Raw genomic sequence first — 14,322 nt, forward strand, 5'->3', positions numbered from 1 at the left:
TGACTTTGATGAAGTGGAAGCCTTTAGTAAAGATGAAGTTGGTTGCAGATCTTTCTTTGGGCATCAAAGTATGGGACATACTTTTCTATTTACCTAGGGAGTCTAATGCAGGAGCATCGAGCTTGGATTTTGGTGGAGCTATGCTTTTCATGGTTAGGGATGTGTTGGAGACACATTGGGGAACCTTTCCTCATGATTGCATAGAGATTGGATGGATTGAGTTGAAGTTTGAGTTGTTTGTACTTTGCTGCTGGAACTGTGTTTTTTGGTTTCTAGGTGCCTGTTGCAGAGCATGTAACTAATTTTCCACAATGAGTTAGAGGTTGTGCTTTTCAGGGATTGAAGAGGGCCTAGAGTACTATGTATGGTCCAAGGCGCAAGTTCTAATTCCTTATATGTTGGGAGATATGGCAATTCTCCCGGAGTTTCAATTTCTAACTAATTGCGCGATGGGTTTTTGTGCTTGATTTTCAGGATGGATGCGCACTTTTCCTTGGGGAATCAGCCTTTGCGCACTTAAGAGGTTGTAGAGGACCTAGAGTACTACCTACGGTTCGAAGCGCGAGTTCTAATTCAATCGGAGCTAGGAGACATCGCGATTTTACTTGGATATTGATTTTGGGCATTTAATTTCTGTTGGAGGCCGACTTGTGGCATTTAATTTGTTTTCTAGGCCGACTTGTGGCCTAGTTGGGTATAAGTAGGTGGTCTTATGGAGTCTTTTATTCATTCATTTGAAGGAGGAGTGAATGGGGGAGCAGCTGAAGGGCAAGTTTTCCTGAGTCTATGGACAGAACGCCAAATGTGAGGCAATTTACAGCAGGATTGTGATGAAATTGCGAGTATGTGAACAGAGCACCAAATGTGAAGCAGTTTACACTTGGATCTTAGAGAAGAGCTAGGGCTGCGACTGAAAAACAAGGAGGTTGTTTGGTGGGCTTGTGAGCACAAGTTTAGATTTCCTTGGTGGTTTCTTCTAGATTGCTGTTATGTTATAGATCTGGGCTAGCTGAGATTGGTTTTTGTAAGTTGGATCTTAAGGGATCTTGTAGAACTGTTATTGTAATTGCTATTGTATTTGGCCATAACCGGGAATGCCTTACAGCCCGGCATATTGCATGTATTCAGTTATATTTTATGAATCAATTATTCTAAATTGGTAACAGATCTTGCATTATTGCTTCTTGCTGTTGTGTTTCCGCTGTGTGGTTATATAGTTGGGAGCTAGGACATCTCCTTTGGGGATTCTCCTGCCTTGTGCTGCGTCAGCATCAAAAGGGTGGCATTGGTCAAGCCCAAATAAGATTGTAAACTGCCTCGGTATTCCCTTTGTTGTCTCTCCTTCCCTTAAGGACATGTGGGAATGGGTGCATAAGAAGATTGAGAGGAAACACGAGAAATACCAAACCCACGTGTTGTTTGTAGCTGGCAGGATTCAAATTTTCCAAAAGGTATTAGCCTCACATGCCATTGATCATTCCTCAGCCTGGCTTTTTGCTAATGTCCACTCCAATAAACTGGAGAGATTCTTAAAGACTTTCTTTCTATGCTCCACGGGGACGCGTCCCCTGCCTCTGTACCCTAGTACCCGTACCGGGTACGAAACGGGGACGCGGGTACGGATTTTGGACGTACCCTGCGACGTCCCTTTTTGAGGGGAAAGGGGACGGTCCCCGAAACGCAAAAAAAAATTTCGTAGGAAACTTGGGTACGGATTTCCGTACCGGGGACGGCGTTCCCGTCCCTCGCCCGTACCCTTTTGCCCACGCCGTCCCCTATTTTCCAGCCGGCCATGGGTGAGTTAAAAAGTTAAAAAAAATGGTTTTTTTTAAAAAAAATTTAATCTTTTCTATTCCGCCTAGGGCCCACATGGATGTTAAGTTGTTAACCCTAATGTGTCTTCTTAAATAGTTAAAGTTGGAGCTCATTGCTCATTTGGAGTTGTTTGCAAGTTGGGAAGAGGAAGAGGAAAACATTGAACATTCAACAACAACAAAAGAGGAGTGTGTTTTGGAGGTGGAAGAGAAAGTTTTGCCTTCATTTCTACTTCATTCTAGGTATGTTTTTTATTTTCTTTTTGTTTGATTCAAACTTCATTGTTGTTTGTTGTCATTTTTCATTTTTTTCAATGACATAAAGAGGGCATGTTAATGGAACATTGAAATATTTTTTTTTTCTATAACTTGCAGCAGTATACTATAAATCATTGTAAAATCCAAAGGCAAAAACATGAGCAGCAGTGAGAGTGAGGGAAGTAGTGATAGCATGGAAGTTGCCATGCAAGAAACTCAAGTGTCACAATTACAAAGACCAAGAAAAAGACCTAGGGCAGCCATTGATGAGCCTAATGTAGATGTCCCTATGCCTAATCCATTTGAGTGCCCTTCCAAAGCCTTAAAACAATATGCCAAAGGCCCATTCAACCCTAAGAAACCTCTCCTACAATTTGCCACAAAAGTAGACAAGAATAAGAAGAAAAATTCGGGGGGTAGTAGGGAATGGGAGTGTCATTTATGTAAGAAGCATTATTTTGGGAGCTACACAAGAGTGTATTGCCATCTTTTATGGATAGGTGGGCAAGGGGTGAAAGGTTGCAAAAAAATTACGGAGGAAGAAAAACTTGAGGCCAATAGGTTGTATGTGGAGGGGGAGTTATTGAAATCCGGGGGTCCTATGAGTAGCACACCCACACCCTCATTGACTCCCACTAGCACTGTTAGTAAAGGGAAGGGAAAGGCCAAGACTAAGAGAGATACCAATGTGGCTGATTTATTTAACATACAAGCAAAAGATAGAGCTGAAGAGTCCATTGGCAGATTTCTTGTTGCTCATGGCATACCATACCATGTTTCTCGTTCCTCATTCTATAAACAAATGTGCAAAGATATTTATGCTGCTGGTCCCTCATTTGTACCACCAGGAGAGACTAAATTACGCACCACTATCCTTGACAAAGAGTACTCAAAAGTAAACATTTTGATGGAGGATATGAGGCAAACATGGATGAGTGATGGATGTTCTATTATCATGGATGGTTGGACCGATATCAAACATCGGCCACTCATCAATCTTATTGTCACTAGTACAGCAGGGGCCTATTTTCTTAGAGCCATTGATTGTTCGGGAAAAAAGAAGGATGCATCCTTCCAATTTCAGATTTTGAAGGATGCTATAGAAGAGGTAGGGACTTCAAATGTTGTGCAAGTAGTCACTGATTCAGCCCGTGTGTGTAAATCAGCTGGATTGATAATAGAGAGCACCTATAGACACATTTTTTGGACCCCATGTTGTGTACATGCATTGAATAACACCTTGAAGGACTTTGGGAAAATTGATTGGATAAAGACTATGGTGTTTGAGGCTAGAGACGTGCAAATGTTTATTTGCAATCATCACACATCTCTTGCATTATTTAGGACATTTTCCAAAAAAGAATTCCTCAAGCCTGTGGAGACTCGATATGCTAGCTACTTCATTTTGTTGGAGAGGATGCTTGAGGTCCAAGAGGCCTTACAATCCATGGTGGTCAATGCAGAGTGGAATAGATGGCATGAATCAAGCACCCCAGATGGAAGACTTGTCAAACGAAGAATCCTAGATGAACATTGGTGGACCACAATGAGGTAAGAAACTTAAGAATTGGTGGATATCATAATTGTTATTATTGCTGATTTAATAAAAAAAAAAAATTGATTTAAGCACTTGCTGATTTTTTTAACATATTATGTTTCTCACTTGCAATTTTCTTTCATTTGCAGATACATTTGCTCCTTCATTGACCCTATTGTGCAGGTCATTAGATATGCTGATACTGACTCTCCTAGCCTTGGAGAGATTTATGAGACTTTTGATAGCATGCTTGGGCAGATCAAGCAAGCTGTTAAAGATAAGGAACCTACTTTGGAGTTCTACGAGGAGCATCTTAAGCCCATTGTAATGAAAAGGTGGAACACTATGAACAACCCACTTCATATGGCAGCCTATGCAGTCAATCCAAAATGGTATGCACCAAGGCCTGGGAGAGTGCTTCCATCTAATGATGAGGAGGTGAGTTTAATTTATTAAAGAATTCTGATTTTATAATACATTTTTAAATATTTTATTTTATTTGTAAAGTTTATAAACTCTAAGTTCTCACTTCTTAATTTTTGTTTGTTCAATATAGGTGAAGGACGGCTTCTTCAAGGCCCTTTCAAAAATGTATAGTGCAGAGGATGCTGCAAAAATTCGAGGGCAATGGCTTGACTTTGCCAATCTTCGTGGTCCAACATTTGGTAGACCAGAGGCGAGGACTGATAGAGCTACATTAGCTCAAAAGGACCCGATTGGATGGTGGACATGGCATGGTAGAGATGCACCTGAGCTGAAAGCCCTTGCCACCCGTCTTCTCTCACAGGTTGCGAGTTCCTCTGCTGCAGAGAGGAATTGGTCTACATATAGCTTCATTCAATCGGTCAAGAGGAACAACCTTACCTCTAGACGATCAGAGAAGCTTGTGGCTGTTCATAGTGTATTGCGACTACAGGAGCGACAGAGTCTTGAGTATCGACAGACTCCAGCACTACGTTGGGATGTTAATCCTGAGGATGCATTGCAGATTGATGAGGATAACACACCCCCAGGGCTGCTTGGAGTTCCATTGGATGAGGACCCTCTGCCTACCCCTGCCAGTGATTCAGAGGATGAGATTGATGATGATCTTGATTTAGATAGAGATTTAGATTCCTAGAGGACAGCCATATATTTGGCTTTCTGCTTTTCAGATACTCAGATACATTATTGCTTTTGATTATTATGGAGTTGGACATCTCATTTACACTTCTAGTATTTACTTTCATTGTGTCATTTTGATTTTCATTTCATGCATGATGATGATAGATTGATACTTGGAGCCTTTGGGCATTTTTGCTAATTGTATGCGATATTCGGATATATCATCATATCATATTCTCATTTTGATTCTAATCTTAATAGTTTTCAATTTCCATGTATTCTATGGTGAATGGTTTATCAATGTTATGATTTATCATTGTTATGGTATGCATATCAGAAATATATCTCTAAAGAAGTCTAATTCTCCATATATAAAAAATTTAAAATTCCCTATATTTTATAGCCGTCCCCTGAGGTCCCGTCCCCTAAATTTTGGCTTCGACCCGTACCCGTACCGGAAACACGTTCCCGTCCCCTAAAACGTCCCCGTCCCGGAAACTCCGTGGAGCATAGCTTTCTTTTGCCAGATGGGAAAGGGAACAGGAAAAGACATTGTGTGACACAGAATTGTTGTTGCCTCCCAAAAAGTCAGGGTGGCCTTGGGCTCAAAGAACTTAAACTTCAAGGCATTGCACTTGCTTGTAAAATAATATTTACAGCTCTACATGGAAATGTACCTGGAAGGTTCTGATAAGGAACAATCTAGCTCTATCTCAGCCTAGAAGCAGTAAACTTTGGAAGCTGACTTCTATGTTTGACATACTTCTTGGCCAGTTTGGGATCAAAACATTTGGGTCCAAGTTCTTTTCTTCCATTTGTAAGACCTGGTCTAAGGTGAGGCATCTGATCTTGCCTAGGAATGCAGTGGAAAGCTCTCCTCATCATGCTAAGAATGGGTCTCTTTGGTGGGGCTTGACTTCCAATTATAAACCTATGGCTCTGTCACAGGGATGTTCTGCCAAGAACTGGTTTGCTGCCGGAATTAGGACCTTGGATGATATTATTCTGGGTGGCAAGGTTGGGCCATGGGATAGGCTGAGAATAAAGTATGACCTGCCCAGTTCTCAAAAAAAAAACCTATACCACGATTATTAATGTAGTGGGTAACAACTTCCATACAATGGGCTGGTCTGCTGAAGGTGTGGTACAGAATATCAAATGGGTACATGGCACTAAATTCTATGATGTCTCAATCAGAAACATTTACATGTTGATGAATTCCAATGTGGTGTATGATAGACTTAATAAGTGCTGGAATTTGAGATAACTGGACAACAAATGGCTTGATTGTCTTAACCATATAAGGCATAGTCACACTGAGCCTAAGAAAATTTTCTTTCATTGGTTGCTTCTGCTTAAGAAGCTTGATGTTGATGATGTACTTCATTCTTATGGTCTTCCTACCAGATTATGTGATGTTTGTCAAGTTACTGAAACTTTTGAGAATTTATTTTTTAATTGTTATTTTGCTGTGGCTTTGTGGAGCTTTATTTTTTTTGGTCTGTCTGTTACTTGGAACTATGATGAAGCTTTTTCTTGGATTGAAATCCTTGCTCGTTATGTTGAAGCATTTGATCCTTTTGTTTACAAATTTTGGTTTATTTTTACTTGTGAAGTACCGTGGTTTCTTCAGGGAAAGAGGAATGATAAGATTTTTTAGCCCAAACAAAGGAATCGTACTGAGTTAAAACGTAAACTTACATATTATACGATCATAATGCAGGTGTATGCTACAATGGAGATCCCTAAAGATGGGTTCATGACACAGTTGAAAGAGGGAGTTGTTCTGGCGTACAAAATGAAATTCAAACTGCACACTTATTCCTCGCTGGTGAAACAAATTGAAGCAAGAACTCAAATTGCTCCATGACTTTCTGAGCAAAAAGAAGATCACCAAACTTGATATTCAGCTGGCAAACAAGAAGGAGAGGTCACAACTCACTCAATAGGATACTGTAGTGGATCTCTTAATGACCATCCTCTAGGTACCTTTACCTGTGATGAGGTAGAATGCCGCAATAATATTATTGGTGCCTGGGATTAGAATGGATCAGGATTTTCTATAGAAAGTCTTTTGAACTCTCCTATATATTTTTGAGGCTCGTATACTTGTATATCATGGAGTGGACAATATGATTCCGTAGAAGTTCCTAGACACTATGTGGTGATCAGCAATGAAATTGGAATACTGTCATGCGATCTGTAAAGCTTTTTGTTCACTGTCATTAATATATAAAAAATTAAATCCCATGTAATTGAATTACATTATGCTTTTCGTATGTTCAATCAATCCTTATCCTAGAGAATGTTCCTATTTTTTGCAGCAGAATTGTAGGCTTGAACCAAATACAAACTCAATCACACATAGAACTAGTGATCTTGTCTTATGGCTTAAGTTCCTATACTTAATTTGAGTTCTTTCCGATTTCAAATGAAAAGAAGAAAAATAAGAAGTGATCGTAATGATGGGAAAAAATCTATTGTCATATTAAGGATTTTGAATTATTAAAAACAAGGTATTGACGAATATTAGCCTCTTAACTTATCCATGTAACTTTTAGTAAACATAACTAATTTCTTAAAAAGGAGCCCATACGATTTAAGTTCCCCTGTGGGTAGAGGTACTGAAATGTGTTCAGAGTCTAACACTTGCCTGAAATTTACTCGCTGTGAAGAAACAATTTGAATGGTGGAAGCAACAACAAAAGCACCCAATGGCGGGAAAGTGATGACATTGTTCAATGTGCTTCTGTTAACATCTATGACCTGCAGAACGTCTCCAACTTGAGTGCCAAACAAATGGGCTTTCTCTATAATAAACAGTTGTTCCTTCTCTGTAGTCCACATCATTCTCCATGTCCCAGACAGCCTCGAATCTGTAGTAACTGTGTCTGTTCCGAATGCAGCCAGGGCATCAATTGCGTTTATTATTTGAGAGCGCTTTGATGAGTTTTTCTGCGTTTTTAAACCACGCTCCTCGCCTGAAATTAGATTCAGAAGATTATCCCTTGCTGAAATTGCTTCTTTGTTTGATGGGGTAGCAACGTCTGATGATGACATTACCCTCAACTTCTTCCTACTAGCAATTCCATTGCTGTGAGTTTTATAGGGAATTCTGGAAAACACGATGCATGTGGAGGGGTTAACTGCGACACCCATTGCAACAGCCATTGCGTATGAACGGCTTGTGTATCCAAATCCATTTGACGATATGATTCCCCTGTGCCAAACTAACGGTTGCGTTTTGTTCTAATTTTCATGGAGTAGGTTTTCCATTCACGATGAAATATTTATTTACTGGAACGATGATCGATAATTTTCCTCCAATTCTCTACCGCCATTATTTTTCGAATGGTGAAAAATGCATCCCCATGTCATGGTCGATCGTACAGTGAGATTCATTTTCCTAGTCACCAGGAAAAAGCGTATTTAGGTGCGGATATCAAGTGGAAGGCCAAATTGCTCATAGCCCAGCTTAGGACTAGCTCTCACCATCTAAGATGCAAGACAAAGAGATGAAGAGTACTAAAAGAGGAGTGGGAAGATAGGATCTACTTAATTTGTGACACCGGAACCATTGAAACTTTGCCATGGAATGTCGGACGTATCAGCGAGATCAGGCCAGAATTCAAAGATATTAGAAAACAACAAGTTAAGATACTTCTTCAAGGATAAACAGTTGTACAAGACTGCAAACTTGATCATCAACTTGTACTGAAAAAGAGAAGAGTTAGTCAAAGAGTTATAGCTAGATTAGGTTGTAGTTAGCAGGCGGGTCCCATAGGCTACTTTGGTCTCATGGACGTTATTAAAATCTTTCATATCATATCATATCAATGTTTTATGCATTTTCTCACATTCAAAAGAAAACAACTAGGGGAAAGGGAGCATTCATTGTTAGGCAATAGAGTCACTAGGTACTAGTGAATAATTTATTATTCTCCAATATTATTGGAGATTTGCACAAGTAGCAATTTGCGGTAATTTGAGTGGGAAGCGTCTAGCAAGACAACATAATTTACTATCTTAATAATTTAATAATAATTAATTTGAAAAATGTTTTACAATGATTTTTTCTTTTTATTTAATAAAGAATTGAAATACAATGAATTATGTCAGCTAGTTAGGCATTGGCATTTGGGTGAGCAGTTATTAGGGTTAATAAGTATTGGATAACATCTTTTGATCTTGTTTGTTGTACAATGCATTGTTATTAACCAGAAGTTGAAACCTTAGCTTTAAGCAGTTAAGTCATATATCAAATCAATCAAAAAATTCATTGAAAAATACTATCGTTTGGTACCTCAATTGAGCATGTGAAGTTAGCTATAGCCACTACTGCTCCCATTCCTCTAACAAAGGCAAAATCCTCTTGATTTAGGAGAACATGGACATCTTTGATATTGTGCTTAAGCACACTTTCATGATATAAATAACTTTTTGGTGGATGAAAAGGTCAATGAGGAATGTAAGCATGTTCATAATAGCATGTTTAAATACATATAGAATATCACGTTGTAAAAAGAGCACTAGTGAAATGTTTCCAGCAATCCATGGTACGATGAGGAATCTAAGGTAGCAAAGATATCTATAAAAGGGAAAGCCTTACTTGCAAAGAATCCAATAAGTACATAAAATTGCATCAAGACAAAAAAAAAAAGAGTATGTTGAAGCAAGAAGGGAAGAGTTAATATTCCTTGGAAAACACAATCCCAAAAAAATTTGGAAAGAGTTGCAGTATGAAAGAAATTAAATTGAGAACACTATTACTAATGCACAATGGTTTGAAATTGCAAAATTTATCTATGAATGGTCACAAGGGGAGAATACTCCTCCCATAGTGCTTGCATTGGTGAAACTCTTCACAAAACTAATGATAAGTAGGAGATAATTTTCACAGCAAGTCAAATTGTGATGTGAATATCAGGATTTAACTGTGTGATTTTGAGTCAAACTCATTGACCCATGTTTCATGAGTAGTGATTCAACATGAATCCATCTCTCATGAGAATAAATGGAACACTTAGCACTCATTGGATCTAGGTGATGCTTAGGCTGGGGTAGTACTGGGATGGGTGACCTCCCGGGAAGTCCTAGTGCTTCACCCTTGTGAGCATCACCTAGATCCAATGAGTGCTAAGTGTTCCATTTATTCTCATGAGAGATGGATTCATGTTGAAGCACTACTCATGAAACATGGGTCAATGAGTTTGACTCAAAATCACATAGTTAAATCCTGATATTCACATCACAAAACTAATGATATCAAACTAAGGATGAAGAAATTAGCAAGTGGTGAAGTGAGTAACATTGATGAGTTGCAAGCTGAATTTTTTTAATGGGAATCAGATATCCTTGCACCTCATGTAAAAGAAATCTTCAATCATGTCATTCGTGATGGTTTCCCCGTAAACTTAACAACTAGTGGGGTTATTCCCTCTTTAAAAGTGGAGATATCAATAATGTGTAACTATCACACTAGTATGGTTAAACCTATTTTTAGCAAACTTTCAATAACATGATAGAACATAGAATCTATAGTTGGGCAGAAGGTGGAGAAAAGGGGAAACAAGGAAAGCTGGTTTCAAACATGGACATTCTACCATTAACCATTGTATTACTTTTCATCATTTAATAGAGAAAACATGGAACAGTCAAGGAGAAGAGGTTAATTGTTATTTTTTAGACTTTAAGAAAGCCTTTAACATGATGCTTAGAGACAAGCTATAGAACTGAATGGAAGAATTGGGTATCTCTAGTGAGTATAGAGTGACAGTGCATAGATTATATGACAATGTTAGAGGCAAAATCAAAACTGGTGAAGGAATGTTTAACTGTTTTGGTAATGACATTGGTGTTGAACATGGATGTGTTAGTGTAAATAATTAATTACTATTTATACTTTACTTAAGTTTACTTAGGTTAGTGCATTATTATATCAATTGTCTTGTTGACAACACAGAAGTTTGCATATTCAACTGAGTTGTCATGTAGACAACACAGTTGTTCGCACTGTAATTGAGCACATGGTGTCTACATATGATTTGTCTTGTTGACAAGACAAGAGTTTGCATATTCAACTGAGTTGTCATGTAGACAACACAGTTGTTTGCGCTCTAATTGAGCACATGGTGTCCACAACATCTTTTTACAAGATACACCTATGTAAGCTTATCCTCTCATCATTGCACGAACTCTTGTGCTCAATGGAGGATAATCCACTCTTGGTGGACATGTGCTTAGTTGTGAGGTTTATCACTTTGCTAACTCCTAGTCATTCTAGAGGCCTTTATATACAAGCACTTCTAGTGTGTATTAATCAATTATTCATTCTCATATTGTTATTATGATCATACATTATTAGTCCATATTGTGCTAAGTTCTTGAGCTTCTTGATCTTGGTGTCATTTTTCCCTATGGAAAATTCTTACATGGTATCAAAGCATTAGGGAGCTTCATTTCATAGCCATTGGAGACCATTTTTGCTTCACCTCTTCGAGGACCATGATTCAGATCCAGAGTATTTGCAACTATTGGGAGCATCTAGAGCCAAAGCGGACCTCACCATTGCATTTGGAGCATCAATTTGGTGAATTTTGACTATAAATTTGCCTACCCTAGGCCATAGTCAAATTTGAGACAATTTTTTTTTGCAAACCAGAACCTGAAGGCCCAATTTGTGAAATTGGTATGATCTTTAAATCTATGTAATTAATTTTTGGGTCTACATTTTTAATTTCCGTCTCTACATTTTTTCAGATCTACAATTTATTTTTTCTAAAAAATATTGGCCAACAGGCTTGTAGAGGAGCATTTATTACAGGTAAACCAGGCAGTCATATCCTAGTAGCCTGCGGCTAGTAGATTCCTCTGTGGATCCGGCATCTTCCATTGAACCGGCAAAATATTCCAACATACCAGCATCATCCAAATCCAAACGGCACTCAACATACTGGTGGCTTCTTAGCCACTTCAATTGTGAAGGGCTTTGTTTTTTAAACATATAAAAGTTTCACCATGCGGTGAATGTGGGACTAAAGTCCCACACCCATCGTCAGCTTCTCCACGTCATCCACTACACTTCTCGGTGCTTCTACTCTCGTCGACGACAATGTTGGCCATCCACTAACGAACTCCCAGCACCACCCAAGCTCTGTCAATGATCTCTATAGTTCTAGTGCTGCCCATCCTCTACTGGTTACCCTACCACCATTCTCTGTATCACCAGTGACAACCTTTCGACGACGAATTTAACAGCAACTCCCACGTCATTTTCTACGTGGCAACACATCACCTCCATACACACAATCAACCCCTAGACATGTCAAGTGGCTACCACTTCAGGTGCCAACTTAGCCCCAAACACGTTAGCATTGTCTATATAGTCCATAAAGCCACGTCAGCCTATCAGGTCATATTTTTTTGTTGACATCATGATTCCATGAGCTTAAAATTGGCAGTCATTTAACTGTCACTAGCAGGCCAAACTACATTTCCATGATGGTAGTTTGGATATCAAATTTAATGTCATAATTTTTTTATGTCATCAGGGTAGACCCTTCACCATATGTAGTTTTGATTTGACAATCCAACTTCGAGAGGCCATATCTCAGTCATCCGGACTCCAAATCAAGTGCAATTTTTTTTTGTTGGCTAGAATTTCCTTAATTTTTTAGTGGTGCTATTATTTTCTAGTTTTGGTGTATAGATTTATCAAAAAAATTCAGTTTTTGACAACTATACCTGTCTAATCCTACATTTTGCAACTTCAAATGCTTTGTATGGGCTCATCTAGACACATTTTCAAGTTTTTTTTTTTTAAGTGCATAATTTTTTATCTACTTTCCAAATCTACAATTAGATTATAGGCTTGTGTGGACAAAAATACCACTTTCAAAAATAGGTCTTTTTTTGCATTGTATTGCTTTGATCAAACTTCAAAATTGTTGTATATCTGAGCTACATTGCTAAATACCAGATTTGATCTCCAAGAGGAAGTTGTAAATAGCAAAATTAGAAGTCCACTTAGGCCTAAATTGGCAAGTGGCTATTGTAAATGCACTAAGTATAAAGTGCCAAAATCATTTAATTTGGGCAGGGGTGGGGGGTTGATTGTGTGAAAAGAGGGGGGTGTCTCTTGGTGTTGTGTTCCTCTTTTCTTGTTGTTATCTTTCTTTCCTTGCATTATGGACACCTTAAGGTTCCAAAATTAACACCACATAACTATGCCTCATGGTCAGTTAAAAAATGGTGTGAATAGATGAATGAAGAAGTTTATCAATATGCAGATGGATCTTTTCCAAAACCAACAGGCGATCAAATATCTCAAAGTAAAATTCGTGCTTGGGAAACAGTAGATAGGAAAGTCCTAGGACTCATTAGGTTAGGGGTTGATGACATGATCCTCTATCAGATCATTAAATATAATACATCCAAGGAGACTTAGGATGCCCTTAAAAACTTATATGGGAAAGTGATTGAGGAGGATGTCGACAAGATTGAAGATGAGCTTATCTCCCTAGATCATAAGAGCTTTGATTCTATCCAAGATTTTATCATTAAGATGAATGAGTTGAGAAAAAAACTTAATGATTGTAGTAGTCCCATTAAAGATGACAGGTTGATTTATCTAATTCACAATAAGCTACCATCTGAATACTCCACATTTGTCTCGTCTTTCAACACCACAAAGACTACCTTAGGGGATTCTTATAAGAAAATCACTTTTGATGATTGTGCTCAGTTGTTAGAGGATGAACAAGCTAAGTCGATAACAATGGGGATTCTCAAGTCTTCAAAGTCTAAGGCATTGGTGGCTAACAATGCGAGTTCTAAAAATTCAACTGGTGAAAGTTCAAACAAAGGAAAGGGCAAAAAGAAGAAGTGGAAAGATAAAAAAACAAGGGTACATAGAAAATTCAACACCTAAATCAAATCAACAACAAGGCAAGTCTTCTCCTAATACCAACAGAATGGTGGACAATAATCAAGAAAAGAAGAAGTGTGCCTATTACAAAAGAACTGGTCATGATGAACATCAATGTTATCATAAGCAGATTGATAATTGAAAAACATCATGAAGAAACACAATGTTCCATTTCCTACTACTTATAAGGAAAAAGGGTCTTCATCTCCAGATTCTAAGAGCAAAGGGCAAGCTTTCCTCACAAACATTGTTAGTCAGGGAGAATGGATTATTGACTCAAGTGCAACACATCACATGGGTGCTTCAAAAAGAGATTTTTCTTCCATGACACCTTTAGAGTTACCTCACATCTTTGTAGGGGATGATACTAAAGTGGAAGTTGAAGGAAAAGGTGAAGTTGAGATGGAAAGTGGAGCATTCAAGGATGTTCTCTATGTTCCTAATCTTACCTCCAACCTTCTTTTAGTCTACCAAATCACTCACTATGGAGATGGAAATAAGGTTGAATTTCTTCCAAACTTAGTGGTAGTGAAAAGCATCAAGGATGATTCTATGGTTGCAATAGGTGAAGCCAATCATGATTCAAGGCTTTACACTTTCTCTTCCTTTGTGCCTATATCTAATGCACAAGCCTTGTTAATGCATTCAAATACATAAAGCAAACTATGGCATGAGAGGTTTGG

At 38.4% G+C, this 14,322-nt stretch overlaps 2 protein-coding genes across 2 annotated transcripts in view; one reads left to right on the forward strand and one right to left on the reverse strand.

The window, feature by feature from the left end:
* LOC149551839 (Plastid-lipid associated protein PAP / fibrillin family protein) overlaps positions 1 to 8,029 on the reverse strand; it is a 57,320-nt gene extending 49,291 nt beyond the window's left edge. The window contains exon 1 of the mRNA XM_089787345.1: positions 7,367 to 8,029. Coding sequence (XP_089643471.1) covers positions 7,367 to 7,884 — 518 coding nt within the window. The 5' untranslated portion in view covers positions 7,885 to 8,029. The remainder of the gene's footprint in view (positions 1 to 7,366) is intronic.
* LOC149551840 (uncharacterized) lies at positions 1,916 to 4,824 on the forward strand. The gene is made up of 4 exons (XM_089787344.1): positions 1,916 to 2,057; positions 2,190 to 3,623; positions 3,759 to 4,047; positions 4,166 to 4,824. Exons 2-4 carry the CDS (start codon positions 2,230 to 2,232, stop codon positions 4,727 to 4,729), a joined length of 2,247 nt encoding a protein of 748 aa, XP_089643470.1. The 5' UTR covers positions 1,916 to 2,057; positions 2,190 to 2,229; the 3' UTR covers positions 4,730 to 4,824.
* Positions 8,030 to 14,322: the final 6,293 nt, after the last annotated feature.

This window comes from Cupressus sempervirens, chromosome 6 (assembly GCF_028749045.1).
Source record: "Cupressus sempervirens isolate cs-2001-9-10 chromosome 6, ASM2874904v1, whole genome shotgun sequence".
NCBI lineage: Eukaryota > Viridiplantae > Streptophyta > Pinopsida > Cupressales > Cupressaceae > Cupressus > Cupressus sempervirens.